The sequence below is a fragment of the Sorex araneus genome, chromosome 10 (genome assembly GCF_027595985.1).
Source record: "Sorex araneus isolate mSorAra2 chromosome 10, mSorAra2.pri, whole genome shotgun sequence".
Lineage (NCBI taxonomy): Eukaryota > Metazoa > Chordata > Mammalia > Eulipotyphla > Soricidae > Sorex > Sorex araneus.
In genome coordinates this window covers 27,827,743-27,855,306 of record NC_073311.1, presented here as the reverse complement: position 1 = coordinate 27,855,306, position 27,564 = coordinate 27,827,743, and the positions used below count along the sequence as shown (strand labels likewise).

The window sequence follows — 27,564 nt, the reverse complement described above, 5'->3', positions numbered from 1 at the left end:
GACTGTCATTTATATGTGTAGGCTTTTGCCACCCTCTGCACCATCACTTCCGACCATTCAACCCTTCTGACTGTACATTTTCACTTCCGAATTTTCTTCACAAGTGCCAACCACTTTCTTCATAGATATCCAATGAACACTGTAATGAAAATGCCATTTAAAATTTTAAAAATTTAATGAGCAAATAGTTTTTCCCCTGCCTCCTTCAAGAGCAATGGAATATGCTTCAATATTCTCTATCCTTAATTTTTACCACGAAGTTGATTTTACTCAAGGAAATTTTAACATACATGAGAAAAACAATAATAAAATGTGATGTGTTTGAAGCTCGAGACTTGTCATCTTATAATTCTGCAACAGCTAGTAGAAATTTTCCTGGATCTTCCCACAATGGATGAGTTGTATAGGGGAGCCCTGAGGCAGCTGACTTAAAGACCTGCAGTAGGAAGCAGATTTTCCTGAAGTGAACCTCCACAATAGCTAGTTCGCTGTCTCTCTGTCTCTGTCTCTATCTCTGTCTCTGTCTCTCTCTCCCTTTTTCTCTCTCTCTTGTATGCGCACACACATATCCAGAATCATCATACAGTTCTTATATAAAATATAACATATATCTCTAATAATAAAGTCATATATTTCTAATACATATAGAAATATACATTTCTAAGATAGTGCTTCTAGCATAAGCACTAATGAGTGCTCATATTATATTTCTAATATAAGCACTCATAAAAATTGTACAACCCATTCAATTGCCATAGTTATTTGTCCATATGTGTTTATATTTCCTCAGCAAACTAGTAAGTTTGTCTGTATTACATTCTAATCACATGGAATAATATTTGTTCATAGTATACACACTGTCATCCCACTGCTCATCAATTTGTTCGAGCGGGAACCAGTAACATTAATCATTGAGAGACTTATTGTTATTGTTTTTGGCATATCCAATATGCAGTGGTAGCTTGCCAGGCTCTGCCCTGGGGGCTCCATACTCTTGGTAGCTTGCTGGGCTCTCCGAGAGGGGCGGAGGAATCGAACACGGGTCTGCGGCAAGAAAGGAGAATGCCCAACACAACAAATATTAATTAGATAAGTTAAGAAGCCAATGAAATTGCCAAGACTCAAGTTTTTAGAATAGCTATCTCTCCTATAACCCATACAGTAAAAATTAATCCTCCAATCTGTAGCACTGTCATCCCGTTGTTCATCGATTTGCTCAAGTGGGCACCTGTAACGTCTCCACTGTGAAACTTGTTACTGTTTCTGGCATATCGAATACATGGGTAGCTTTCGAGGCTCTGCCCTGCGGGCGAGATACTCTCGGTAGCTTGCCAGGCTCTCCAAGAGGGACGGAAGAATCGAACCAGGGTCAGCCGTGTGCAAGGCAAATACCCTACCTGCTGTGCTATCACTCCAGTCTAAGAAAAAAAAAAATATATATATATATATATATATATATATAAAAGAAAGTGTAGAAACACTTGGCCTCACTGGTCACAACCATTGAAGCGTAAAGTGCCAGGAGGACAAAATCTGAACAAGTTAGACCAGAGCACAGGACAGCAAGGTGAAGTGGCCCAACACGCAGCCGTCCCCGGATCCGTCCCCAGAACCACCCCTAAGCCCCACCAGGAGTGATTCCTGAGCATCTCAGGTGTGGCCCCTAAACCCACAAAAGACAATGTATAAGGATGAGAAAGGGGGATAAAATCAGGAAGCGAGCCACCGAGGGCTGGAGGTGCAGCTCTGGGTGAAGCCAGGGCCTGAGCTCAGCTGTGATTTCTAAAGTGTTTCAGAGACTCACTTTTACCACCTGGTGACTTTGCAAGCACAGAGCGATCCCAACTGAATCCTGCTCTTGCGTCTGCAGAACCACCTTCCAGCCCCATCCCCTGCTCCTGAAGGGTCTCAGGGGCCCAGGCCCCGTGCCAAGCCATGTCCCCAGCCGTCCGTGGGGCACTCAAGCTGGACAGTCCCTCTGGGGGTGTGCAGGGTCCTCAGCTCCACAGCTCTGTGACATGAGCAATACAGCGTGAGTGGTACTGCTGCAGCCGCTGACCCCCAGTGCTCCTCTGGATCCTCAGACATGGGCTCCCCCTTCAGTGGGCGAAGGCCTGCAGTTAGAGGAGGCGGGCAATGCTCCACGGAGAAAAGCACACTTGGAGAACGCTGTGCAATCTGTGCACAATGAAAACCGTGAACCATAGCTTTCTTAAAACTACGGTCTACCTGAAGCACTTCTTTGAGTCACATGACTATGAGGATTAAAGTTCAGGGTCTCACACATCCTAGGCAAGTGCCAATATTTAAATTATGGTCCTAGTTTTATGCATAGATGTTTGATACAGATTTCTAGCCAAATGGTAAAAAAAATGCATTTCCCTTAAGAGAGACTTGCATAAAATTTTTGGTAATCTAATTTATATCTTATAAGTTAGTAATAAGAAAAGGTGAGTGTGATGGCCCTAAAGGCACATAAGAGTGCCTTCAATTTGTTGAGTTTTTATGCATAAAAATAATAGGTATGGATAAATGCTAGGACCTGAGGACTAGAGTGAACATTATAGCAGTACAGCATAACATTTAAGCTTAGCATTGGATTGAAATGAGAAAAGTCTTACCTTGGCATTGTGTGATTATAGCATTATAACAAATTTAAATGTTCCTAGACTTTAGAATTTAAGTATAGGAACAGCTTTGGTAACCAATACCCTAAGTCAAAGAGTAATCCTAAGAGGTACATGCAGTTCATTTATTAGAAAATTATTCTTTGAGGCTGCATGCCAGGTAAATTTGATTTTGTGTAACACAATGTGTGTGCAACAGAGTTCATAGGAGGGTATTATTCCCATTGTGTATGTTTTAAGAAATTAAAAAGAACTGCAGAGAGCTTGAATAAAAATAAGATAACTTATTAAGTGGAGCTTGAATAAAACTGAACAATGCTTTCGTTTCTAAAGTAACAGCTATTCTTAGCAATATTAATATTGAATCTGATACAATTCAAAGAGAGTCTTATATTAACCTGTAGAAAATATTGTGTCAAATAAATATATGGTTAATACATATAACCTATGATTTTATTTAGTAAGAATAATCAGATTAGATTCTAATTTTAGACTAATTCTGGTTCATCCTTTTAATCTTGTCATTACCCCCAGCCCCCTTTCCAGACTTGTGTGTGTTGCATATATTTACAAATTCATAAACTTTTAACCTCTGAATCCTCACTGTTACTTTAAAGAATGTGTGGAAGCTAAGTGTACTCTGCGTTAGTTGATTTAACTAGAGTGGAAAATTAGAAAGTATAAAAGAGAGAGAAAGTGATGCCTTAGCCCCTAGAAGTTATTTCTCATTGTTACACTAGGTGGAGACACTAGTATATGTAGAATCAAAATATCAGACTCTCTTGGGGCTCAAGACAATGTTTAAATAGCTTCCTTAGCTTCCTTAGTCACAAAGTCCAAGAACATTAGAAATGAAATGAAGATTATGGAACAAGTAATCTTACACTTTAAATTTATGCAGAAGGAATCCCAATTCATATATTCTCAGTAGCTCTCTATCAACTCTTAATTACATTGATCTGACACTTCTAGTTTAACTTAATTGACTACATAAGAGGAAGGAACCTTTCAATTTATTGTGTGAAATGAATTTATCTCCTGTAAGTTCCTTTATTATAAAACAGCTTCTCCACAAGTATGAATGTAACTAATAGGTTTTAGTCACTATACAAAGAACTTTCATTTTGGACAGCCTACTACATTTTTCTCTTTTTCTATTATGATATAATCTTGAATTTTGGGATATGATCAATTTCCATTATTATCTTTCATAGGCATTTATGTTCATATGTTTATATAACCAATTTTTCTATGTTCTGTCTGAACTTGAAGTAAGATGATCACTTGTCACTTGTCACATGTCATCCCGTTGATCTTCGATTTGCTCGAGCAGGTGCCAATAATGTCTCCATTTGTCCCTGTCACATGCTAGTGTAGCCTAATGGTATCTGCTCGCTCCGGAAACGTGAAGTGCTTCAAACTGTTTGTTCAGGATTTTGATGAAGAAGTCTGACAATCTCGTAGGTGGGAAGCCACACAGTTTTTTCACATCCCGTGGATCCAGTCAGTAATGCCTCTAGTCTAGCGGTTGCATTAAATTGCATTACTTGTATGGTCCACCGAAGAGTTTCTGTGAAATGCTGAATCCCTCTCTTTTTGTCAATGATCACTTCCTTGTAGAATGGTGAGATCCTGGTGGTGAATCTGTAATACAGCTCACAGAGGATCCAATGTTCTGAGTTTGAATGCCCTTTTTGGATAGGGCTTTGATGACCACTTCAGTCTCAACAGAATCAAAGGCCTTTTTTAAAATCGATGAATGTTAGACAGAGCAGCATCTTGAGCTCTTGCAAAACCTCAATGAGGTTGGTCACCATGTGGATATTGTCGATTGGGCTAAATCCTTTTCGAAACCCGGCTTCCTTGCATGGTTGTCCTTCATCCAGTGTTCTGCCTATTCTGTTCAGTATGACTCAAGTGAACAAGTTGTAGACAATGGACAACAAGCAGATTGGGTGATAATTACTGATGTCGTGGATGTCTCCCTTCTTGTACAACAGAATGGTCCTGCTGATTTTCCATTGGGATGAAACCTTGCATTCAGACAGGTAGCATGTGAAGAGCTGAGCCCGTGTATTGACAAGTACTGGCGGCAGATTCTCCAGGTGTTCGGATCTAACCTTAACTGGACCGGGTGCTGTACACATCTTTTTAAAAAAATTTTATTGAATCACAGTGAGATAGTCACAAGCTTTCATATTTGGGTTACCACCACACAATGATCAAACACCCTACCCTCCACCAATGCACATTACCCACAACAATATCCCTGGCATACGTCCCCTTTCCCACCCTTGCACTGCCTCCATTGCGGACAATATTCCTCATACTCTCTATCTACTTTTGGGCATCATGGCTTGCAACACAGACACTAAGAGGCCATCATGTTTGGTCCACTATCTACTTTCGGCACACATCTCTCATACCAACTGATTCCTCCAGCCATCATTTTCTTAGTGATCCCTTCTCTGTACGTGTCTTTACCAATGAAATGGCACATCAGATTTTGGAAGGGAGAACGTTGGGAATGACATATCCATCCTGCAGAATTTGTTATGTGGGCAGGTTGACGTGACTCTCAAAGAGATCTGAGTAGAAGTTGTGAATAATCCTCTCCATCGCCCTTCTGGAAGATGTGATAGATCCATCAGGAAGTCTGAGGGCAGTCATCTTGGTCTAGTAGTTGGCAAAGGATAGGTGAGCATTGTCAATACTTTTTCCGGCTTCTGCCATGTTGGCCAACACTGCTGCTCTTCTCTCTTTGAGGTTTTCCTTTCTCTGCACAGCTTTGTGAGCTCAGACATTAGCTTGTGATTACCTGAGGCTCTTGCCAAACCATGTTGGTGAATGAGCTCGAGAGTTTCCGAAGACAGGCATCTGAAGTCAGATGAAATGCATCAGTGGTGTTGGTGTCCTTGTCAACACGAACTTGGCCATGAGCATTGATTCATTCGAATGCCTAACAATCTGAATCAGATGATTATGCTTGAAGGATGTGGCTCATTGCCTGCAGTTTCTATCTTCATCATCTACGAACCAACGTCCAACTACGATGAAGAAGAAATTGAGAAGTTCTACATGGAGCTGGAGAAGTTCTATAAAGAAGACCACACTTTCTACAAGATCACTCTCTGTGATTTTAATGCCAAGATAGGAACGAGAAGGTTGCCCAAAGAACTCCACATCAGGACCCATAACCTAGAATGGGACAAACAGGGTGAGAAGCTGTCTGAGTTCATCATGTCGACATAGACCTTCCATTGTAACTCACAGTTCCAGAAGGTCGAATCTAAACATTGGACATGGAAGTCTCCCGGTGGATAGTTCCACAACAAAACTGACCATATCATATTCAATCAACAGTGTTGCCTGACCCATGTTGCTGTTTTCCCAAAATTTCAAACAGGATCGGACCACTGTTTCCTTCGTGCAAAATTCTACTTCACAGAGAGGGGAGAAAAGTCTGCAAAATTTAAGTCTAAGAAGACAACTCCCAGAATGACCACCAACTGGGAGCTCTTTGGCACTATTGCAGCAACATGGGAAGATGCCGTCATTGACAACATTGATGAGGAATACAATCAACTTGTTCAGCACCTCCATGACTGCACAAGGAATGCCGAGAGTGGGAAAACCACGAAGTCAGATGATCATGTACATAAAATAGGAGTGCTTGCACTACAAATGGCATGCTATATATATTTAACTAGTATTTCAGGCATCCATCAGCCTGATATTGAATTTCTCCTGATCTTCCTCCATGTGGAAATACAAATCTCAGATGGAAGATAATAAAATTTTCAGGATTTTAAAAATAAGGTTATTTGTATGAAAAGTCACATTCTTTCATTATAAATATTCAGTTCAAATTCTGTTCTTACAATATTGAGCAGAAAAATGAAATGTCTCTGGACTGAACTGAGTTTTGAGATCCACCATTTTTCTATTTCTTGGTTTGAATCTGATATCAATTACTTTAAAATTTTTCATTTCAGATATCAATTCTCTGGACCTTTTAAATCATCTCTAAATTAAAATTAATATTTAACCTATACAAAGAGTAATGCGAAAATACCTTTTTTTACATACACATATCTCAAATATATGTATCAGGAACTCAGTAAATGTTGATGTGTCATCTCTACACACTCACCCTGTTTTCCCATATCTCCAATCTTCTACATTAATTTGTAAAACTCTGTAAGATCTACTAAAAATTCTAAATTAGACAATGTCTCAGAATTCTATATGAACTTTACTTTCTGTTTTCTTCTCTGAAGTTTAAAATAATTTATATTTTTTACTTTCTAAATATGTTAAAAATTCATCTTTTAAAAAATTAACTTTGGCATTTTACATTTTTCTATCATATGGTTCCTATTTAATTTATTTTTGTCTTTTAAAAATGAACCTTTATATCACCCTCAGGGTAGACATAAGACATTAAGTTTAAACCAAATTTTTTATTCCTTCCTTCCTTCCTTCCTTCCTTCCTTCCTTCCTTCCTTCCTTCCTTCCTTCCTTCCTTCCTTCCTTCCTTCCTTCCTTCCTTCCTTCCTTCCTTCCTTCCTCTCTGTCTCTCTGTCTCTGTCTCTCTCTGTCTCTCTCTTTTTCTTTCTCCTTCTTTCTTTCTCTTCTTAGTTAAGCAAAACTTTTTACCTTTATTTATTTCCCCTATAAGGGGATATTTGAATTGAACACCACTCCTTTTCTGCCCTCATGTTCCTAACCATACAAGAAGCCTGAGTAGGAAATCCCCTTCTGCTCTAATCTGGGTCAGTAACCCAGCATTAAACACAACACAAAAACACAGCGCCACTCAAAGCCCAGAGTTGAGTGAGACCTAGAGCTTTCATGTGGACTAAAACAACCTTAAGGACTTGGCAAGACAATTTGTTATATAAATTTGCTTGAGTGGAAACATACAGTAAAGATGATTTTGTGTGCAGTGGTGATATGGGTTGGGGGAAATATTTGGGCCACAGTCTGTGGCGATCCAGACTTCCTCCTAGCTCTGTGCTCAGGGATATATCCTGGAGGTGCTGTCGATAGAGAGGGGGTGGGGGTGGTGCCAGGCATATAACCTGCATAGGCCACATGCATGCAAGGCAAGGCCCTTACTAAATGCACTATCTCTGTTGTCCCATTCACTGTATCATTGTCCTCCCATTGCTCATCGATTTGCTCGAGCAGGCACCAGTAACATCTCCATTGTGAGACTTCTTACTGTTTTTGGCATATCAAATACACCACGAGTAGCTTGCCAGGCTCGGCCACGTGGACGAGATACTCTCGGCAGCTTGCGGGGCTCTCTGAGAGGGGCGGAAGAATTGAACCCGGGTCGGCCACGTGCAATGTGAATGCCCTACCTGCTGTACTATTGCTCCAGCCCCCTATTCACAGTGAAGATTACATTTATTTGTAGAGAGGAGATGGCAAAGTCATCTGTTTTGTGAAGGAAATGAGCCATGTCTTTCTGATCAGAGAAAGCTATCAAAGTGGCATCCGGGTCACATCAAGACCACACGAGCCTGCAGGTTTCATGGCAGTCACTGCTTCAACTGCAGACCAGAGCTTGTGTCCCAGTGGAGCCAGGGAGAAACAGGAGACTTCTAAGCTACTCAAACTTGTCTTTCAAGATATTTGTATGAGTGAACGCTCAATCTCCTGGTCAGTTTACCAAGGCGCCACCCAGGGTTCTTAAGGTTTCTTTCACACTGTTACAAATCATCAATTTGACTCTCTCATCCTCTACCACCTCCGGTGGGCAGCTGGTTTCAGTCGACATCATGGGGGAAACACTTCCTGTGCCCTTGCTTTCCTTGACGCCCTCCCCTAAAGCACCCACGCAATCAAGGTCTAGGTTATGGTAGGCTCTTCCAAGAAAAGGACCTAGGTCTCCTGACAAGCCAGCTGTGCAAATACAGTTCTGGTTTTCTGCTAACCGGAGAGTGGGCCGATCATGTTCATATGGATCTGACCCCAAGGTCACAGCAGCTGCTGAGAAGGATTTCTCTGTGTCACATCCAGAAGTATGGTCCCACCAATACATGTGAGAAAAAGAATCTGATATGGAGCCGAGGAAGTTCCACACTGCATGGTTACAGATACTTTTCAGTGGGCACCTGTGCATTCGAGCTGGCAACTGCTGGGGGGTTAGTGGGGTCGATGTCAAAGTCAAGGCCGCTCCACAGGTGCGTGAGCAGCCCAAGCACCTTGAGCATTCCTCTCGATACTGACACGTTGCCCTGTGAAGCAGGAGACACCTGCTGTGAAGGGCATTCTTTGAGCTGACTCAAACCAAGTGGTTAAAGCTGCTTGGAAGTTAATCATGAATGACAAGGACATTGTATGGAATGACATGAGTATTACATACATACATACATACATACGTTGTATGGTATGAGTAGGAGTATGACACCTCCGATATAGCTGCCCAGAGGCCAGCTTGCCTTATACCTACCTAGGGTTAGATTTGCAGCACGTCTCCACGTATGGTCCCCCAAGCCTCACCAGCCGTGATTCCTCAGCACAGAGCCACCTTGAACAATGAAATTCAATAAATAAATACATAAATAAGTAAATAAATAATAAATAAAATATAACATCTTCTAGTGCCCTTGTGAAAAGTTTAATTGTTTTTACTTGGGGGGCCACACTCAGCAGTGCTCTGGGCTTACTCCTGGCTGCACACAGGTATCACTCCTGGCAGGGCTTGGGGGACCATATGGGATTTTGGAGATTGAACCCAGGTCAGCCATGTGCAAGGCAGGCTCCTTACCTGCTATATCTGGTTTTGTGAACTTTAACATGATCCGAAAAGTGGTAAGCCCCCCACTCTTAGGGTTTCTAATCTATAGGTCAGTTTGGGGTCAGCAAATTAACATTTGGACAGTTCCCACAAGATGCTAAACAGTGGAAGGACCACTATTCTCAACCGTGGTTCTAATTCACAGGGCGTGGCCTCTCGAGATTTCTTCACTGTAGCAGTTTGGAAACCTGATTTCTTCCAGCTGCTTGCTACTTCCAGAACCATTGTTTGACACACACCCTCCCAGCAATTATTCTGTGCTGGACTGGTAGTCAAACCTGGCTATGCACTGTTTAGTATTTAGCCAAGTACTTGCAAAGAGCACAGATTTATGAGGGTTATGCTCTGAGTAAGTTCCTTATCTTTGCTACTACGTCCTGAGATCACAGCTGCCTCAGCAGTTTCCAAGTAGGATCATTAGGTTCTTTGCAAGCCAGGCAGCTGCTTTGCTTGCACTCATTCTCTGGACTTCTCTATTTTGGGGAGGTGCTCAGGCAGAAAATCATGGTGACGGTGAAACCCAATAGTTACCCTTTCTTCAGAATAATAATTATATTCTGAAAAGATGTGGAATAAATATTTTTTATCATATTTTGTTAGTTTTTATGGCAGGATAATATGCTTGAACTCATTATTCTACTATGACCAAAATCAACAATACATATATATATGTATATGTATGCATATACACATATATGTATATATCTACATATATACATATATAAGCACATATACATAATTATTGCAACTTATGACCCTCCCTGAGTGAACCATGCTTTCTCAAATAGCTGTTTGTTTTCCTATTCTTTCCAATTTCTCATTTTCCACCCTTTAGTTCCTACTCCAATTGGAGTTTGTTTTATGGACCATGCCCAGTGGTACTCCTGATTCTAAACTCAGATAGGCCTCATGCAAGGTAAGTGCCCTACCAATTATAATATCTAGCTGACTGGTATTCAATTAAATTGGATCACCAAAAAGCAGAAATCATCTAATTAATCACTTGACTTTTATGTGCTCATGTTTTTAATTAATTTATGAATACATATTGAATACTTACTTTTTTCAGCACTAAAATAAAGATCAAGACTAAGACAATGAATAAGAGAGGTATAGCTGTTGTATTAAGTATAGAGAATAAAGCCATAAAGAAAAATCTTGTGGTGAAAAATAAAAAGAAAATACCAGCAGGTATAAAAAGGTCATAACTTCTCCGATCCTGACTTTGTTGGGGGTTTTTGTTTGCTTGTTTCTTTCTTTCATTTATGTAATCTCTAACTATCACCATATCTGCCCTCACACTCTAGGCCAAGACATTTTTCCCCATTGAAAACAAGCCATTATAATTAGAAATTGTTTGGTGCAAAGGCAAGCAGAACAAAGATAATGAAGAGTGATTTCTGGCACCAGATTCTAGTAATCTAACCCTTCATCTCTACAGTAATAATAGCTAACACTTATTGAGCCATTAGTGTCTCACATTTCAATGTGACGCATATATTTGTAATCACTGTTTTACCAATAGAGAAACTGAGAAAGAATTTGAGTTACTAGTAAGTGGTAGAGCTAAGATTCAAATACACGGAATCCACTGCCCTCCCTACCACTTTGTTATAAGTCAATGCAGAGTTCATTACGCCAAGATGTGATAGAGGTTCTCAGCCAGGCCAGCACTCATAGGGAGATGCTTCAGAAGAGTCACTTCTTTCTGTTTTCTATACTTCAACAACAAGAGTAAATTTCTTTAACTGAAACATTACTTTTCTTGATATAACAAATAATTCAATCATATTTGAGTGAAAATTGTCAGGTAGCTGAATAATTTTCTATAATCCATTTTTCTTCATTTAGTGAGGTATTTCAACTTGGGACACTGTAAGTAGGGTCAGCAATCAGAAATATTGCATTTATCTTCAGTATTATAAAAGTTATTGGAGCTTTTGTACAAGCTCATGTTTTCTCCAACTCACCCATGAATTTTCTAAAAAGTGTTCTTTCAATAAAAAACTCTTTTTTGTTGTTTTTTTTTGCTTTTTGGGTCACACCCAGCAATGCACAGGGGTCACTCCTGGCTCATGCACTCAGGAATCACCCCTGGCGGTGCTCAGGGGACCATATGGGTTGCTGGGATTTGAACCCGGGTCGGCCGCGTGCAAAGCAAACGCCCTACCTGTTGTGCTATCACTCCAGCTCCTCAATAAAAATTCCTTTGCTTAAAAGAGATAATATCATGGTTTGGGGACATGCCAGGCATGACCCCGACCAAGCTTAGGACCCTGGCATCACATGATCTCCAGAACATTGCCAGGTGCAGCTGTGGAGGGCTTCAGAAATGTCACGGTAGTCTGGGTCTCCTTTACACTGCAGTGTCCTATCAGAATTGCATCCTCCACCTTTGTACTACACTGCTGACCAGCTTAGATGAGAACTATCAGTGGGAACCCCAGATACTCTGAGTAACATCAAAACGTCTGGGTCCAGGTATGTGTCTCAGTGAATAGTTAACCTTGCAGGTATGAGACCACAATTAAACTCACCAGCACCTTTCCACAATACCAAATGTGATCATCAGCTCTGGCTCTGTGATCTCCAGTATCACAACCAGTGTGACCCTTGGTGCACAGGGACAGAGAGTGATGGACACTGAAACCAGGTGATTCCTGTGCATCACAATTCAGCATACAAGTACCAGAAGCCAGTTTGTAACCTCGGGATGTTTCATGAATGCAATAACGCAGAGAAAACTGTAGGAGAAAATTACCTTGCTTCCATTCATCTAGCATGCCATGATTTCATATTTTAGAAATTCAAATTTTTTTAGCTGACTATATGACTCAAGTTTCATTTCTTCATCCCTCCTGGAGAGCTAGGCATGCTACCAAGAGTATCCTGCCCACACGGCAGAGTCTGGCAAGCTACCTGTGGCGTATTCAATATGCCAAAACAGTAACAACAAGCCTCACGATGGAGACGTTACTGGAGTCTGCTTGAGCAAATCGATGAACAATGGGGACAACAGTGCTATATGACTCAAGTGCTAGAGCATGTGCCTTGCATGTGCCAAGTTCTGGGTTATATCTCTAGCATTGCATGATCCCTCAGCACCTCTAGAGTGTCTCTAGTTAGCACTGAGCACTAGTCGGTGTGGCCTCCAAAGATAACAACAAAAAATATATCAATAACCAAACATGATGATCTCTCAGTATCTGTATTGCAAACCATAATGTCCAAAAGTAGACAGAGAGAATATGAAGGAAATTTCTGCCATAGAAGCAAGGGTGTAGCATGTGTTGGGGATGGCAGGAGAGAAACTGGGGACATTGGTGGTGGATAATGTAATCTGGTGGAGGGATGGGTGTTCGATAATTTTATGATTGAAACTCAATCATGAAATTTTTATAACTTTATCTCATGGTGATTCAATTAAAAAATTTAATTAGATATTAAATTTCTCTAGTGGCTCTGTCTCAAAAGGCTTTCATCCAGAAAGAGCCCTCCTGTTCAATGCTTTTGTATTTACCTACAGAAAAAGATGTCTTCTATGGTTTTACTTATCATTGTGTTGAAAACCATTTAGCAAGCCTTTTATTCTTTTGTGATATTTGATTTTTTTTATAAACTCAAAGGGAAGATGTGTACTTGAAATCTGTGAGCTTCTTGCAATGCAGTCAAATCCAGGTGACATTCACCTACCTAATTCCCTGGACACAAGGAAATATTAAAACAAGGCAGTTTTTTTTTTTAAATTTTTTATTGAATCACCATGTGAAAAGTTACAAAGCTTTCAGGCTTAAGTCTCAGTCATACAATGATCAAACACCCATCCCTTCACCGGTGCACATGTTCTACCACCAAGAACCCCAGTATACCTCCCATCCCACATCTCCCCCCCGCCTGTGTGGCTGATGATTTTCACTTTACTTTCTCTTTACTTTGATTACATTCAATATTTCAACAGAAAACTCACTATTATTATTTGGAATTTTCCCCCAACAATCAGACATGCCAAAAAGGCATTGGTTGATAATTTGTTTTCCATTGCTGAGAATGAAAAGCATATGGAGTCGTGTGGCCGATTTTGGTTTCTGGTATTTCAGTAATTAAGTCCAGAGAAATTTCTGCCAGAAGTCGCATCATTGCAAGCTCGTACCTCTTTTTAGTGGGCCTTATGAGATGGCCGTGGCCACAGCCCCGGGGAAAGGAAAGTCTGAGAGAGAAAAACCTTTCCCTTCCCAGGGCAACATGGGGCAAGGCAGATTTTTTTTTTTTTTTGAGGGGTAGGTGCTGGATGGGGAGAGCATACCTGGCAGTGCTCAGAAGTCTCTTCTGACAGGGATTAGGGAACCATACACAGAGCTGAGGATGGAGCCACTTTCTGCTGCAGACATGGAAAGCATCTAAATCCAGTATGACCTCCTCAGTATGATTTCTTCCCCAAAGGAAAAAAAAATCCAAGTTTATCTGTTTTATATTATTATTTTGTTAATCTGTTCAAACTCTCAAAACAGAGCTACTGGGGAGCATAAGCACTAGATACTCACATTTCCATCCTCCTGAAACAAGGAGATATTGGAGATGCTAGAAAAGTCTGTTACTAATAATACTCTCTTATTAACTTGTGTCATCTTCATGAGCTTTCTTCTGTCACTGTGTCCTCAGAGAAAGAGTTATGAGCTCCAGGGCTTCTCTACAGGAAACCAGCCCTATTGTTTAGATCAGTGTTTCTCACTCTTTTCCCAAGTGTGGCCACTTTCTTAAACTTGCTTCCTTCTGTAGGGCCCCTATCTTACCCCTAACAAACTGGCCCACCTAGTCTCATGCCATACCCCCATTTACTTAATTTTTATCTGTGGCCCCTTGGAATATCCAGTTGACCTATAGAGAGATATCTGACCTAGGTTGAGAAACACTGGTTTAGACCTTCAACCTTATAATCTCATTTCACCTCATTTAAGGGACTTAAGTATAAGCCCTCAGTTAGTTGGGGTTTAAAGCTTCAACAAATAAACTGGTAGAGACATAATTCAGTCTATAGAAATTATGCTTTGGTATATATGAGGCAAGTCTGTTTTTCATTTCAGTCTCCATGTAATAAGATTATTGGTAATATGGTGAATTAAAACTGTTCACAGTCTTCAATAAATTAAAAAAATTCGAAATCATGTTAAATATACTTATATGTTAAGTATCAATTCATGGAAGTTCATGGAAGTCAGTTTATACGTTCAAAGACCAAGTAAATTATAATATTATAATTCTTAAAAGAATTATTGTTGTTGGTATCTATATAAAGTGATGATAAAACTACCTAATTCTCAGACTTATTACTAATTTCCTCATCCCTCTAATAGATTTAACCACATCTCATATCACCACTATACTTTATGAATGAACAACTCAAGAAGGGTATTTAATAATGTTTTTCCATTGAAAGGAAGCCCTTTGAATATCAGAACTGTGCATAAATAACAGGCTTTTAATTGTCTTTCGATATTATTAGTGGCATGATCACTTATTTTATTAAAAAACTAACTTTAATTCATTAAGTCTCTGAACATGAACCAAATGTAAATAAATAATAAAAATAGCAAATTTATTAAGAATAAGTCTTATTCTTATAATGTCATTAATTTAACCTTTGTTGAAAAATTATAAGCACTTGCTATTACATAATATTATCTTATAATTTCCACAGATGAATATGAATTATTTCAAAGAAGAAAAAGTTTTTATGTCTAATAACAATAACATTTCACCACACTCCTAGATCTTATGTCTATAATTGATTATCTCTTGTGATATTTTAAACATGCTCTAAGTTTAGAATATTCTAATTATTTTCTGGCATATAAATACTATTTCTTTTAAATAGTTAATAATAGCTATAGCTTTATCCCTTACTGGTAATAAGTATTCCCATTTCCTGTCGGAGTATTGAGGGGGTGAGGAGAAAAAGGGTAGACCTAACTCTGTCTGAAAGTATCCATTTTAAGCATGACCACTTGAACGTTGAATATATGTGACTTAAAATACAAGTACTGTTACTGACCATGAAATAGTCATTTCATGTCACATCACATGTGTCACATCATGTATCTTACTTATTGAAAATTTTCCAACACTCAGTTCAGGTAAGAATCTTATTAATTTTAAGTCACGGTGGTTCAAAGAGACTAAACAGTTCACTATCCAGTGGAAAACTAGTGGAGGCCAAATTCAGATTTAGATGTATTTGATTGCAGATGCACATTTTATGTTGGTAGGAATAAAATAAGATAGCGATAGCAGATCTTTGGCTGTCTGAGAGCACTTGATCATTTTCTAAGGGAGAAAATAGAAAAAAAAAGATTTTGGTGTTCTGTATTACCATTGTGGACCACAATTTAAGGATTTATTATTTTAGTTTTTAATTCACATCATTTTAAAGCACATACAGGTTTGCCTATCCTCAGTCTAGTTCCCTGAGTGTTACATAACATAAACCTGAAATTATTTGTCTCATAGAGAAAGTATGTCTTTTGTTTCTATAATATTTAACGTAGCCACACATTAGGAAATTATTTGCTTGATGTTAAACCGTGTATCATTTAACTATGTTCCATAACAAATCTTACACCCATCCATAGTTCTCTATGTACTTACTGGGTTAGAAGGCTGCAGACTGTACTTCTGATTCTCTTGCAAAGCTAGTGACAAGTGCCAACTTTCACTTAACTTTTGGCATTGAGAAATAAGAGAAGTTTGGAAAGTGGGAGGATCTGAGATTCACAGATATAAGCACGGAACGACTAGAGTGCACACTTCAAGGCTGTCGTCGGGAGAAATCCTACAGTTCTTACAGGACTGGTTGGGTAAAGATGTTTCTCCAGTTGCTATGAAGCCATTGCTGTCTCATGAATTTCAGAACAGTATGGTAGCAACTTCCGTGTTTTATTTTGCTTCATTTTCTCCACTTAAAATACTTTTTTAGCCCAGTTCTTAGTTTTAACCATTTAAAATTTTACTTAATATCTTAATTGGAGTCTTGCTATCACCTTTAAAATGATTGCATTCAAATGCATTAAAACTTGAAAATAAATGTAGAATAAAACATGCCACATTTCAAAGAGAAATCTACAGAAAATATTATGATCATGCATTGTGAGTTAATAGATACCAACTTCACCAAATTATCATTTGTTATTTTTGCGCCACACTTATTTGTGCTCAGGGCATACTCCTGGCTCTGTGTTCAGCTTTCAATTCTGGTGGGTTCAGAAGGCCATATAGGTTGCTGGGGATCAAATTTGACTGCCACAATCAAGACAAGCACCTTTCCCACTGTACTTCCTCTACAACAACTTAACATTATTTCTTTAAAAACTATAAAATAGAATTGATTTTTGCCTGTGACATTTTAACTCTATTCATCTGTTTGCAAGTATAAAAGGTACATTATATATAGGATATATATATATATACATATATATATTTTAAAATGATGAATTTTAAAGAATCAAGAATGAGGAAATCTGAGTCACAAGCAACACTTAAGAAAATTTTGTTAAATAATTTACTCTTTTCTGATATAAGTGTTCTCTTTCTGAAATAAGTGATCTTAGCAAACTATTTTTATAAATGAATTTTAATGTCCATTTCAGTTCTTAGAATTTTATTTTCTTTGATTTTATATGTTAATACAAATGCACTTAAGGGTCCGGAGGTATGGTATGGGGTTAAGATGCTTGCCATGCAAGTATCCATCTAGAGTTTCAATTCCTGGAGCAACACATGGGCCTCAAGCACCAGCAGGAGAGATCCTTGAGCACTGAGTTAGGAGTAAACCCTGAATATAGCTGGGTGTGGCCTTAAAACAAAACAAAAGAAAACAAAAAATAATCATGAAAGAGAAGAAAAGCTATAGTTTAATCAGGTTATTTACACAGCTCACGAGAATGATTTTCGTTCTGTTCATTTATTTGCTGTTTCAGGTTTCAAACCAAGGGGTTCATGCATTCAAGAAAAGTATTCTATCATTGAGCTCCATCCTGGTATCCTTTTCTTTGTTTTACTCCATGATTATATGTATAATTTTGCAAATAGTTTTGTCCCTAGATCTTCTGTTATTAATTTATATAATGAGAGATTTAAAATGGAGATGTCTGTGTTTGTTGCTTACTCTCAAATTCATCTTTGATTCCAGTTTGATTATGCTTTGCTATCAGTGATAGTTAAATTATCATATGGCTCTGAGCCTCACTTGTCTTACTAATAAAAATTTTTAAAAAGCCTTCCTTTCCTGCTGCTCATATGGGGATCAAATGAGATATTAGATACAAAAATATTAAAATATATTGTATAAAGTACTGAAACAGAAATGATTCTATTATTTGACATAGCTGGTGTTTATATTTGAGGATTTATATACTTACATACACAAATGTAACTCTGTTAAATTACTTATGTTTCACAACACTTTCTTTGAAGTTGAGCAATTTCTAGTAATAGCCACTCAGGGATTTTCTACTTTGTCTTATTAGAATTAATAAAAACCATGGTTACTAAATGAAGAAATTCGGCCTTTTATTTAGGGCACTGGTTTCTGGTCACCACCCAACCAGTCAGCTATTCAAATACTGAGTTTAATTAATTAAAAGCTTGGAACCGCCTATTGAAGCTGGATGACTAACTGAACACATGATTATATACAGGTCCTACAAAAGCTTAGCAGGGACATTCTAAACTTCTTTTGGAGTATCAACAGAATATTGCCACCCTAGAATCTTAAAGCCGAAATATAACATTCCATTTTGTGTTTTACTTAAAAATTTAAGTAGTTATTTTATTCACATTTAAAACATCCTATATTAGTTCATAGTCATTGATACCTACATTCACTACTTAAGAAATTCTGTGAGAAATGTACCATCCAATGCAATTTTCAGATGTGGTTTCAATTACTATAAACAAACATAGAACAGGGAAGAACTTCAAACAATAGATACTCAATGGCATACTATTACTATTGCCATTGCTGCTTCTGTTGTTACTGTGGCTACTACTACCTCACTACTATACTATTATTACTACTACTTTCTACTAGTAGTGGTACTAATGCTACTCTGCTACTACTACTACTGGGCAAGCTACTAATGCTTATCAGTCCTGTAACCACTAGGTCTTGAATTCATTTAACCACCGTGGGTTTCCTACTGTCTGCTATAAATAGTTTGAAGTGATCATCTTTTGTCACATCTTCTGATTAGCAGAAGATTAATTTAAGTTCTGATTCTACCTCTCTGACCAGTTTTACTACTTTCTGAGGTCCTCTGTTGTCCCAACCAAACAGGTTTTCTATTTTGTTGCTTTTTTCCCCTTAATTGAGGATCATGTTTTACGTCAATCAGATAAACTGATTACAACAAGTTGTGTGGTATGTTACTTCCTTAAAGATTTCCATACAAGTGGTGACAAATTACTTCAGTCAAAAATCTGTGTGTAATCTAATATCTAAAATCTCGGATCTTCTCTATCTAATATCTAAAATCTCAGGACCTAGGAAAATCTCACTCTCCCACCATTACAAATGCCTATGATGGATATTCCAGTAAGCAAAACTGATCATTAAAATATCAAGAGTAAATATCTGAAAACAATAAAACAATGTTCATACAGGACATTATCTTTTTTAGAAAAGAAGAAAAACAATTAAGATTACATTTATTGAAAATGAGGAAAAATTATTCTTCTTCAATGTATTGATCACAAAACTGAACCTCAGACAGTTAAACAGTTTTCCCAGTATCTCTATGATATGATAAAGGATTATAGACATGACTGTGTTAATTCAAAGTCATTTTCTTAACTTGTAAGCAATACTATATTTTTACCTTTTGATGGTCATGTATCCCAAAGCTGTCAACAAAGTTTAAGTAGTAAAGTACATTAAACATCAAGCTATGGTTTGTACATAATTGTCAGAGTCTAAAAGGGATTTGAGTTGAGTTGACAGTGGTATTTTAGAAAGATTAGTTGTATAGTTGTTTGAATTAAAAAGATGATAGAGACTTTGATGGAAATGGTTAAAAGACTGCGACGCAAATTTGGGGGCTTTCTATTCTGTTTAATTAAAATAAACTTAAACAACTATGATATTCAGTTGACAAAAAGGGAATTTAATATGAAAAAAATTCTGAGTGTTCTTTAGAAATGTAATAGATCAAGAAACACATTTTTTTCCCTATTCTTTTATCTGAGCTTATTGACAGTACATTCAGGAGTGCTCAGGACTTGCTATTGGTCCTGTGCTCAGGAATTACTTTTGGCAGTATTCAGTGGGCCATAGGTGGTGACAAGATTGAAATTCATTTGGGTGGGGCAAAGCAAGTACTTTACCTACTTTAGTATGACTTCCACCTCTTAACATATTTTTCTTTAACCTCTTTTAAAGTCTTTTTTGAGTTGGGAGAAAGTACAGGGCTTAAAGCACTTGCCTTGTACATAACCAACGTCCAATCTCTGCCACTACATCTTGTCCCATGAACATCATTATTAATGATTCACTATTAGTAATGGCATGGGTTCAGTAGTAAGTCCTAATCACTGCCAGTATGACACAAAAACAATGAGGGTGGGGGAAGAAGAGATATTATTTACCTATATCTATGTATATATATATATATATATATTAAAGTATGTTATTTTGGGTTGTTGTTAGTGTTCAGGTATAGCTACCCAGAGTCATGCTCCAAAGACCATATGTTTGGTGCTGGTGATCTTACTGAGCTGGCACCATCCAGGGAATAGGCCAAAACCTCTGTACAATTTCTCAGGTCTGAAGACTTAAATAAACTCAATTACAGTTTAAATAAGTGCATTTGGTGAGAAATCCATTTATTAATAAATTACTAGTTAAATAGAACATTTTCCATGATTATAAGTTAATATATTTTTATTAAGATTGACAATGTTATACTCTCAGTTTAGCAAATGATACACTATTTTATACACAAAATTCTTCTTAAAAATATAATTAAAGATAACCAGGAATTATAATGATAACTATCTTTCCCCATGAAAACTTCCCATTTGTTCAGAAAAGAACTGACCCAGACTCACAGATTTTCATAGTTAATTTTCAATAAGTTAAGATATATGGGATCATACACAAATATGGTTAGCCTGTCCATAATATATATTTACTTAACTCATAAATGAATAATCTGGTAGAATTTAAAGATAGAACAAGAGGATAGAATGCACCGCTGTGTATAGTGACTTAAAGAAAAAATAATTAAATAAAATTGAATTTTATATAAAATTTAACTTGAGTTAGATATAACTTATGTCCCATAATGAAATAAATAAAACAATTTTTCTTTATCTTTCTACTAGACAAAATAATGTGCTAATTACCCTTATTTTTTTATAATACAGCATCTGATTTAAAACAATTTATGCCTAATCAATAGTATAGAAGTATATAAAAAATCAATTTTTCTACAGACTGCATAATCATTGGGATTCTATTAGACAATTCTGCATTATAACACTGAAATGACTCACACACATTCATTTGCCTTATTTTGAAATGAAATATTTTTTCTGATACTACTCTTTTTGTTAACAAAAGTACTTTTTCTTGTAATATTGTATCAATACCTTGCAAAAATATTTTATTTAGTTCTCAGGTTATTATCCAAGACATAGGCTGATTATGAATTTATGGTGAAGGTGCTCAGGGCTTACCCCTGTTTCTATGCTCAGGGATCACTCTTGGTGGGGCTCAGGGACCGCACCTAGCGGTCCTACGTGGTGACAGACATCACACCGAAGTCAGCTGCAGGCAAAGCAAGTGCTCTATCTATTGTACTATTGCACCAGTCCCTGATTATAAATTTCTGTTCATTTTCTTGGGAAGAAGATCTTATCAGTCTCAATTTATACAAAAGAAATAGAGTATTTGAAGTTATACTATACATAGCTAAATTCATTTCTAAAAAGGGGTATGGCAGCCTTCACTACTCATATGCAGTACAATCTGACAACCACACTGACGAGGCTGGACGTTATGACATTAAAATAAACTATTTTGGTAACTATAAAATTTTCGGTTTGTACTCTGGTAAGCTGTTGCCTTGCATTTCACTCACTTGGTTTGATCTCCAGCACCACATGTTTCTCCCGGCACTGCCAGATGTGATCCCCGAATGCAGAACCAAGCATAGGCCCTGAGCACTGCTGGATATGGCTCAAATTCCCCAAACAAATAAATGATTAATACATAAATAAAGTGTTCCGTTTACTTACACAATATCTAGTTATCAGTGAAGTTGATATATAATAGTTTTGTATTTTTTAAAAAATCATTTGTTTTTCTAATATAAGAACGTCCATTTACCTTACTCCTTTGAGCTTTTAATATCCTAGGGACATTAAACCTTTGTCTTACACATCAAAGAGTTTGTCATGAATAGTATTAATATTTTATGTGAGGAATAACAACATCCTAAATGAGACTCACTTATGCTAACTTGAAACTCAGCATAAGATTATGCTAATAAAGATGTAATGTTGTTTCCTCTTTCTCTATTAAAACATTTTATTGAAAAATGTTTTATATAAAAACTACATGTACAAGTAATGCCAATAAGGGTGGAGAACCGAAACTTCAGGAGACCTAGGGGCATTTGTTAATGTAAAATTTTGTGTCTGAATTGACTGCAGTAACTGCATTAGTAAGTAAGCAGCATTGCTTTAGGGGATTATATTCTGAAAAATTGAGAATGATTGGGCAATGTTCCATAATAGCTTTTATTTTTTTTTTCTGTGTGAGTGATGTGCTTTCAAAATAAAATCGAGAACTGAAACTGAAGTATAGCCAAGATTATGTCATTTATGTGCTCTGTAAAGTGTGCATATCAGTACATTATAGAGAGATGTATACATAGATAGCTATCTAAATATAAACATAAAACAAAATATGGCTTCAGTACTTGGGGTGCTTAAATGTTTTCTCTGGTGCCTTTAAATGATCTATCCATTTTAAAAGGATGTATCTTATTAAAATGATCTATTTTCTGGAAAGAAAAAAGAAACTAAGCACTGACTGATGTAATGTTTTCTAGTTTATTGATGTAGGAGATATACCTACACATACTAGACATCCATGCATATGATATATATATATATATTTTTCCAGTCTTGTAGGATGCCATGTAGATTAGTGTCTATGGATATGGCAGAAACTTTCTGAATCACTTATTTCCTGGCTGTGGTTGGTGAAAGTGTTGTGGCTCACGTTCTCTGTCAAGGCCTGGAGATTGACCAGCCTGAAGCGTGATTCAGGGTGTTGCCTGGCCCTGCGGTTTTTGCCTCCTTCACTGTTTTTCTGGGGAAGCCAAACTCTTGAAACAAGCGTGGGGCGAGGTGGAAATAGGGGGGAAGACCGGAGGCCAAGAAAGCTGGGGTGGGGCAAGGGGAGGAGGGTGAAATCCTAGAAATGACAACGTGGGGGGGAAATTCTGCCAGTCCCCTGCTCCAGAACAACGCTTTCCCGCGGGCCTCGGGAGCAAGCTTCTCATTGCACAAAAATCCTCCAGGCAACTCCCATCTCACGTTACCTACCGTCCCGAGTGGGGAGCGAACTTTTGCTCTGCTCCAAATTCCCAAAGGCCCAGGGAGCGAACCCCGGCCACGGTGGGTGCAAAACGCCGCGGAGTCGGACACAATCCCCATGCCCAGGTGATCACCCCTTTGAACCTTCAACTTCTGGAAGCTTTTCTGGAAGCTGCACTCCTGAACAGAGTGTAGAAGAGTGATTTGGGTGGGAGGTTCTTAATCTCCGGGCCAGCAGCGCTGGGGCTCAGCTGCTCAAGCGCAGATTAACTGCATCTCCGTGGAGGCTGAGGCTTCCCTCCTCCCGGAGGTATTTTGCAGTGCCGACTTCCCCGGGCAGGGGATTTTTGCTGGAGTGGAGACTGTAGGCAGAGTTTGGCCCTCACTCCCGCGCCGGCCGCGGCGAGCAGATTCCTTTCGGACTTGGCTGGGAGGTGGGGATATTTTCTCTTAATCTCTTTATGTGTGTTGAGTTCACCTAGTGTGTTGGCTGGGTGTGAAACGTAGTGGGGTGTGGGAGGGCGGGGGTTGGGGGTTTCCAACAGGAGTGAAATTCCCATTCCAAGGGTATTACCCTGCCCCTGGGGTTGGCAGTTCTTAAAGTTTAGCAAGTTCTGCAAATAGCTACAGAACACAATAGAGTCCCCCTCCCTTCCTCTCTCGCCCCCTCTCTCTCTTTTTTCTTTTCCTGCTTCCAAACGCCTTCTCGGAGGCTGGAGCTGGGCAGGTCTCCAAAGGTGCAGCAGCCACAACAATCCTGCAGTTCAAAGTTAAAGCAGCAGTTGCACAACTTCCAGCAACTCTCCTAGCCGGCTGCTCAAGAGCTGAAAGCCAGGCACATCAGAGGAGGAGAAGGGGAACTTTCCAGACCGTCTCAGTCTTACCCCCAGTGATCCCAATATCCCCCACCCCCCACCCCAGATAGCTTGGAGATCCTGTCCCAGCCCTTTGCCAGCCCGGAGGACCATGGCTCCCTTTGGAAGAAACTTGTTGAAGACTCGACAAAAAAGCAGGTAAAGTTCAGCGCGTACTCGGGCGCCTCGGTGAAAGAATGTGTCTCCTGGCAGCTGGATTCAGATGCAAATTGCTCTTGGGGCACAACGTCCCAGGGTCTTTGATGGCTGCTTAGCTGATGAAGCTACTGCTCCAGTCATATTGATTGTTGTGGTCAGTTGAAGGACCTCGGACGCTAAAGGAGGGAGCCCCGTTCCCACCCCACAGTGGCAAGTCCTCTCTCTAAAACATCACTAAAATCTCTCTTTATATTTTTTCTGTCTATTTCAGGGTAGGGGGATGGCACGTTGCATTTCATGATAGACAGAATCAAAGTATATTACAGAAAGAGTTGGACACTGACGAAGGCAAAGGTGGAATTTCTTAGCTACTAATTCCACGAAAAACACAACTGCCAATACAATCCGAAAACTAGGCTTTGATCCCATTAACAGCGGGGCATTCCCGAAACCTGGAAAGTTTCCACAGGGAAACTATTGCCTTAGAGCCTTTTGCGAACTAATCCTTTTGAATATCTTTGATAACTTTAAATGGTTTTAGGCACCAAAGGGGTATTGATAGAGCCTTATTCCTTAATCCATATTGTCTTGATTAACTTTGATTTCTTCTACTGTTTGTCTCCAATGCTATAATGTAAATAAATATATTTTTCTCTTTCTCTCCCTCACTCTGTTCTCGTTCTTGTACACACACACACACACACACACACACACACACACACACACACCTCAATTTTCTTGAGCCAACCTGTGTATTTCAGTACTATTAAATATTTCATTAACACCTCCAATGTTACATTGCTTAATTTTGTAACCCAAATGGATACTTTCAGACATGGACTTTACTCTTTTTTGTATTAATTTTGAAAAAAGGTCTTTTCTGCAAAAGCTTTTCTCTCAATTATTCCTGTTTAGACTTGTCATAATTTACTTAGTACAAATTTAAAAGCGTACAATTATATGGTAGGAAATGATACAATTATTTAAAATCATTTTCATAATACTATAGTGATTCAATTTTAGGTATAAAATTCAACTGTATTTTCTGAGTCAGTGTCTACTTGAAAATTCTACTTCAACCTTTCCAAATGTATTCATAATTTGGTTTGCAGTAACTTTCAAGACTTAAGGCAGTAGTAACAAATACTCTGACATTCCAAGCCACGGGGGATGGGTAGTCAAATGATTTGATAATCACACCACACATGTGAAATCTCTGGGTGTTTATGGTAAAACAGCCTCTTTTCTTTACAAAAGATTCTTAGTGGTGATCATAAAAAAGAAATGGGGCTGGAGCGATAGCACAACAGATAAGGTATTTGTCTTGCACACGGTCAACCCGTGTTTGATTCCTCCACCCCTCTGGGAGAGCCTGTCAAGCTACCAGGAGTATTTTGCGCATGGCAGAGCCTGGCAAGCTACCAGTGGGGTATTCAATATGCCAAAAACAGTAACAGCAAGTTTCACAATGGAGACGTTACCGGTGCCTGCTCGAGCAAATCGATGAGCATCAGAATGACAATGATGATAAAAAATAGTTCATATTTGAGTGATGTCAGTGTATGGGAAAATGTTTCAGATGTCCCTGCCAGGTCAAATTCTTAGTACTGTTTAAATGATTACTCAATTAAACTTATTTTTTGAAGTACATGTACTAAAATGCACCCCCTTCCAAATATATTAAAGAATTATTTGGGTAGTGCGCGGTATGCTGATGATTCTGAATGCTAACACTTATAGTTCAAGGTGATGTTTGTAATGTTGTTATTGGTCTCCATCTTGGTAGCGTTGGGTGTGTACTTGGATTGGTGTGTTTAATTCCAAAATTCTGTTATCTGTATACCTAAGAATGTAGTTAAACTGTCCTTGCACTCCTGGGAATTTTCCTCATATGAAAGCCCTTGGTTAACTTTCATTACATAAATTCTGCTACTTTCACAACTCTTCTGCCGAGGTAAGCAATTTTCATTCAAGGAGGTGAGTATACAGACATTTTTCAATAGGATTTTAAAACAAATGGCAAAGTGGTAACCATAAGTGTATTTGGAAATTGTTATACTAATTCAATATTCCCTTTCAGACTGGTGTTTTCCCATCTCAAGTGAAATGTAAACCACTGTAGTGACTAAGTGCTTAAAAGTGGGTTTATTCTAACTAGAAGTAAAACAGCCACATGGTGTATTGAAATGTAATTAAACAACATTTCATATTCTCAGCACTTAATGTGTTTTAGATCAGGTTTTTTTGTTCCAATTTAACTCTTTTTCACATGTCAAAGGTGAAACTGCAGATGGTATTTGCAGGATTAAGTTTATCTTTTGCTTGCAGGGATGGTTCCTAATGTGATTGATGATAAAACAGTTATCTGATGAGTCAACACATTCCTCAAATATACAGCATAAACTTATTTATAGAATGGAAAAGAGGAATTTAAGTAATGTACGTGTATATCTGGTGCCATATAATTTATATAACAGTGATTTCAGATAATTATATCTTTATTAGCAAAAAAAGTATGGGTTGTTAGAAAGAATATTGTAAATCTGATATCATAAAAGTTTGAGATTACTTTTTTTTACAGACTTTCCTGCATATTTTTTTCTATATTTAGATTTTTACTCACTGTTAGTTATTTTATCCACTCACAATTGAACTTCATGAGCTAGTTCTGAAAATACTCTCATAATACAAGGGCATTTGAGAGCTTTCAGATAAATGGTTCACAAATGAAATTTCAACATATGATATAAAAAAAACTTTTAGAAAAACACAGTGCTTTATCTCATAGTCACATACATTATGTCCTTAGTTCTATGAGAGTGTCAGTGTCTGGCATTTTGATGGAATTAGAATATAATTTTTTATATAATTATGTAAAGTAAAATTATAGTTTGTACTCTAAGAATATAGTAGTTAGCTTATTCTCTATTCATTATCTTATATCATTTTTATTACACAAAGTAAATATTTTATAGTGTTGGCTCACATTTGATTTCATCTAAACCCAAAATAATATGTAAATGGTTATATGGATTTGAGCATCACATTAATCTTCTGCTACCACATAATCTTTTCAAAATTCTGAGAGACACTTGATTAAAACATTTAGGAAGGAATCTTCAGAGCATTTGATAATTGAGCCTGGTCATAAAATGATTATATTTGGTTACAAATGCTTTTTGTGCTTTTCATTTTTAGCTTCTATGTAAATAAAAGAAATGACTATGGAATCCCTTATACTTTAAAAATTTTCAGGTTATAAAAATATATAATAGGAAGAGTAAAGTTTCTTGAGGATTTTCTTACTCAAATAAATTGTTTTTGAGTAAGAAACTCAAAATTTTGAGTTGCAAATTTTAGAATGCTTTGTGCCTGAATTCCAAAGGTAGATGAATACCTTCTTAAGCAATTTTTCTTCAACATAGAGTACTTAGATTTTTTCCCAATAGAATATAAAGTTTCTGAAAATATGTCTAAAAGTCACTAAATAACTATTGAAAGAGTCAAAGTAACAAAA

General features: G+C 37.9%; 1 protein-coding gene across 1 annotated transcript in view; it reads left to right on the top strand.

Moving 5' to 3' along the window:
• The first annotated feature begins 23,115 nt into the window (after positions 1 to 23,115).
• Positions 23,116 to 27,564, top strand: part of RASSF9 (Ras association domain family member 9) — a 33,728-nt gene continuing 29,279 nt past the window's right edge. Inside the window, exons 1-2 of the mRNA XM_004602713.3 lie at positions 23,116 to 23,160; positions 23,956 to 24,047. Of these exons, the coding sequence (XP_004602770.2) occupies positions 24,001 to 24,047 (47 nt within the window). The 5' untranslated portion in view covers positions 23,116 to 23,160; positions 23,956 to 24,000. The remainder of the gene's footprint in view (positions 23,161 to 23,955; positions 24,048 to 27,564) is intronic.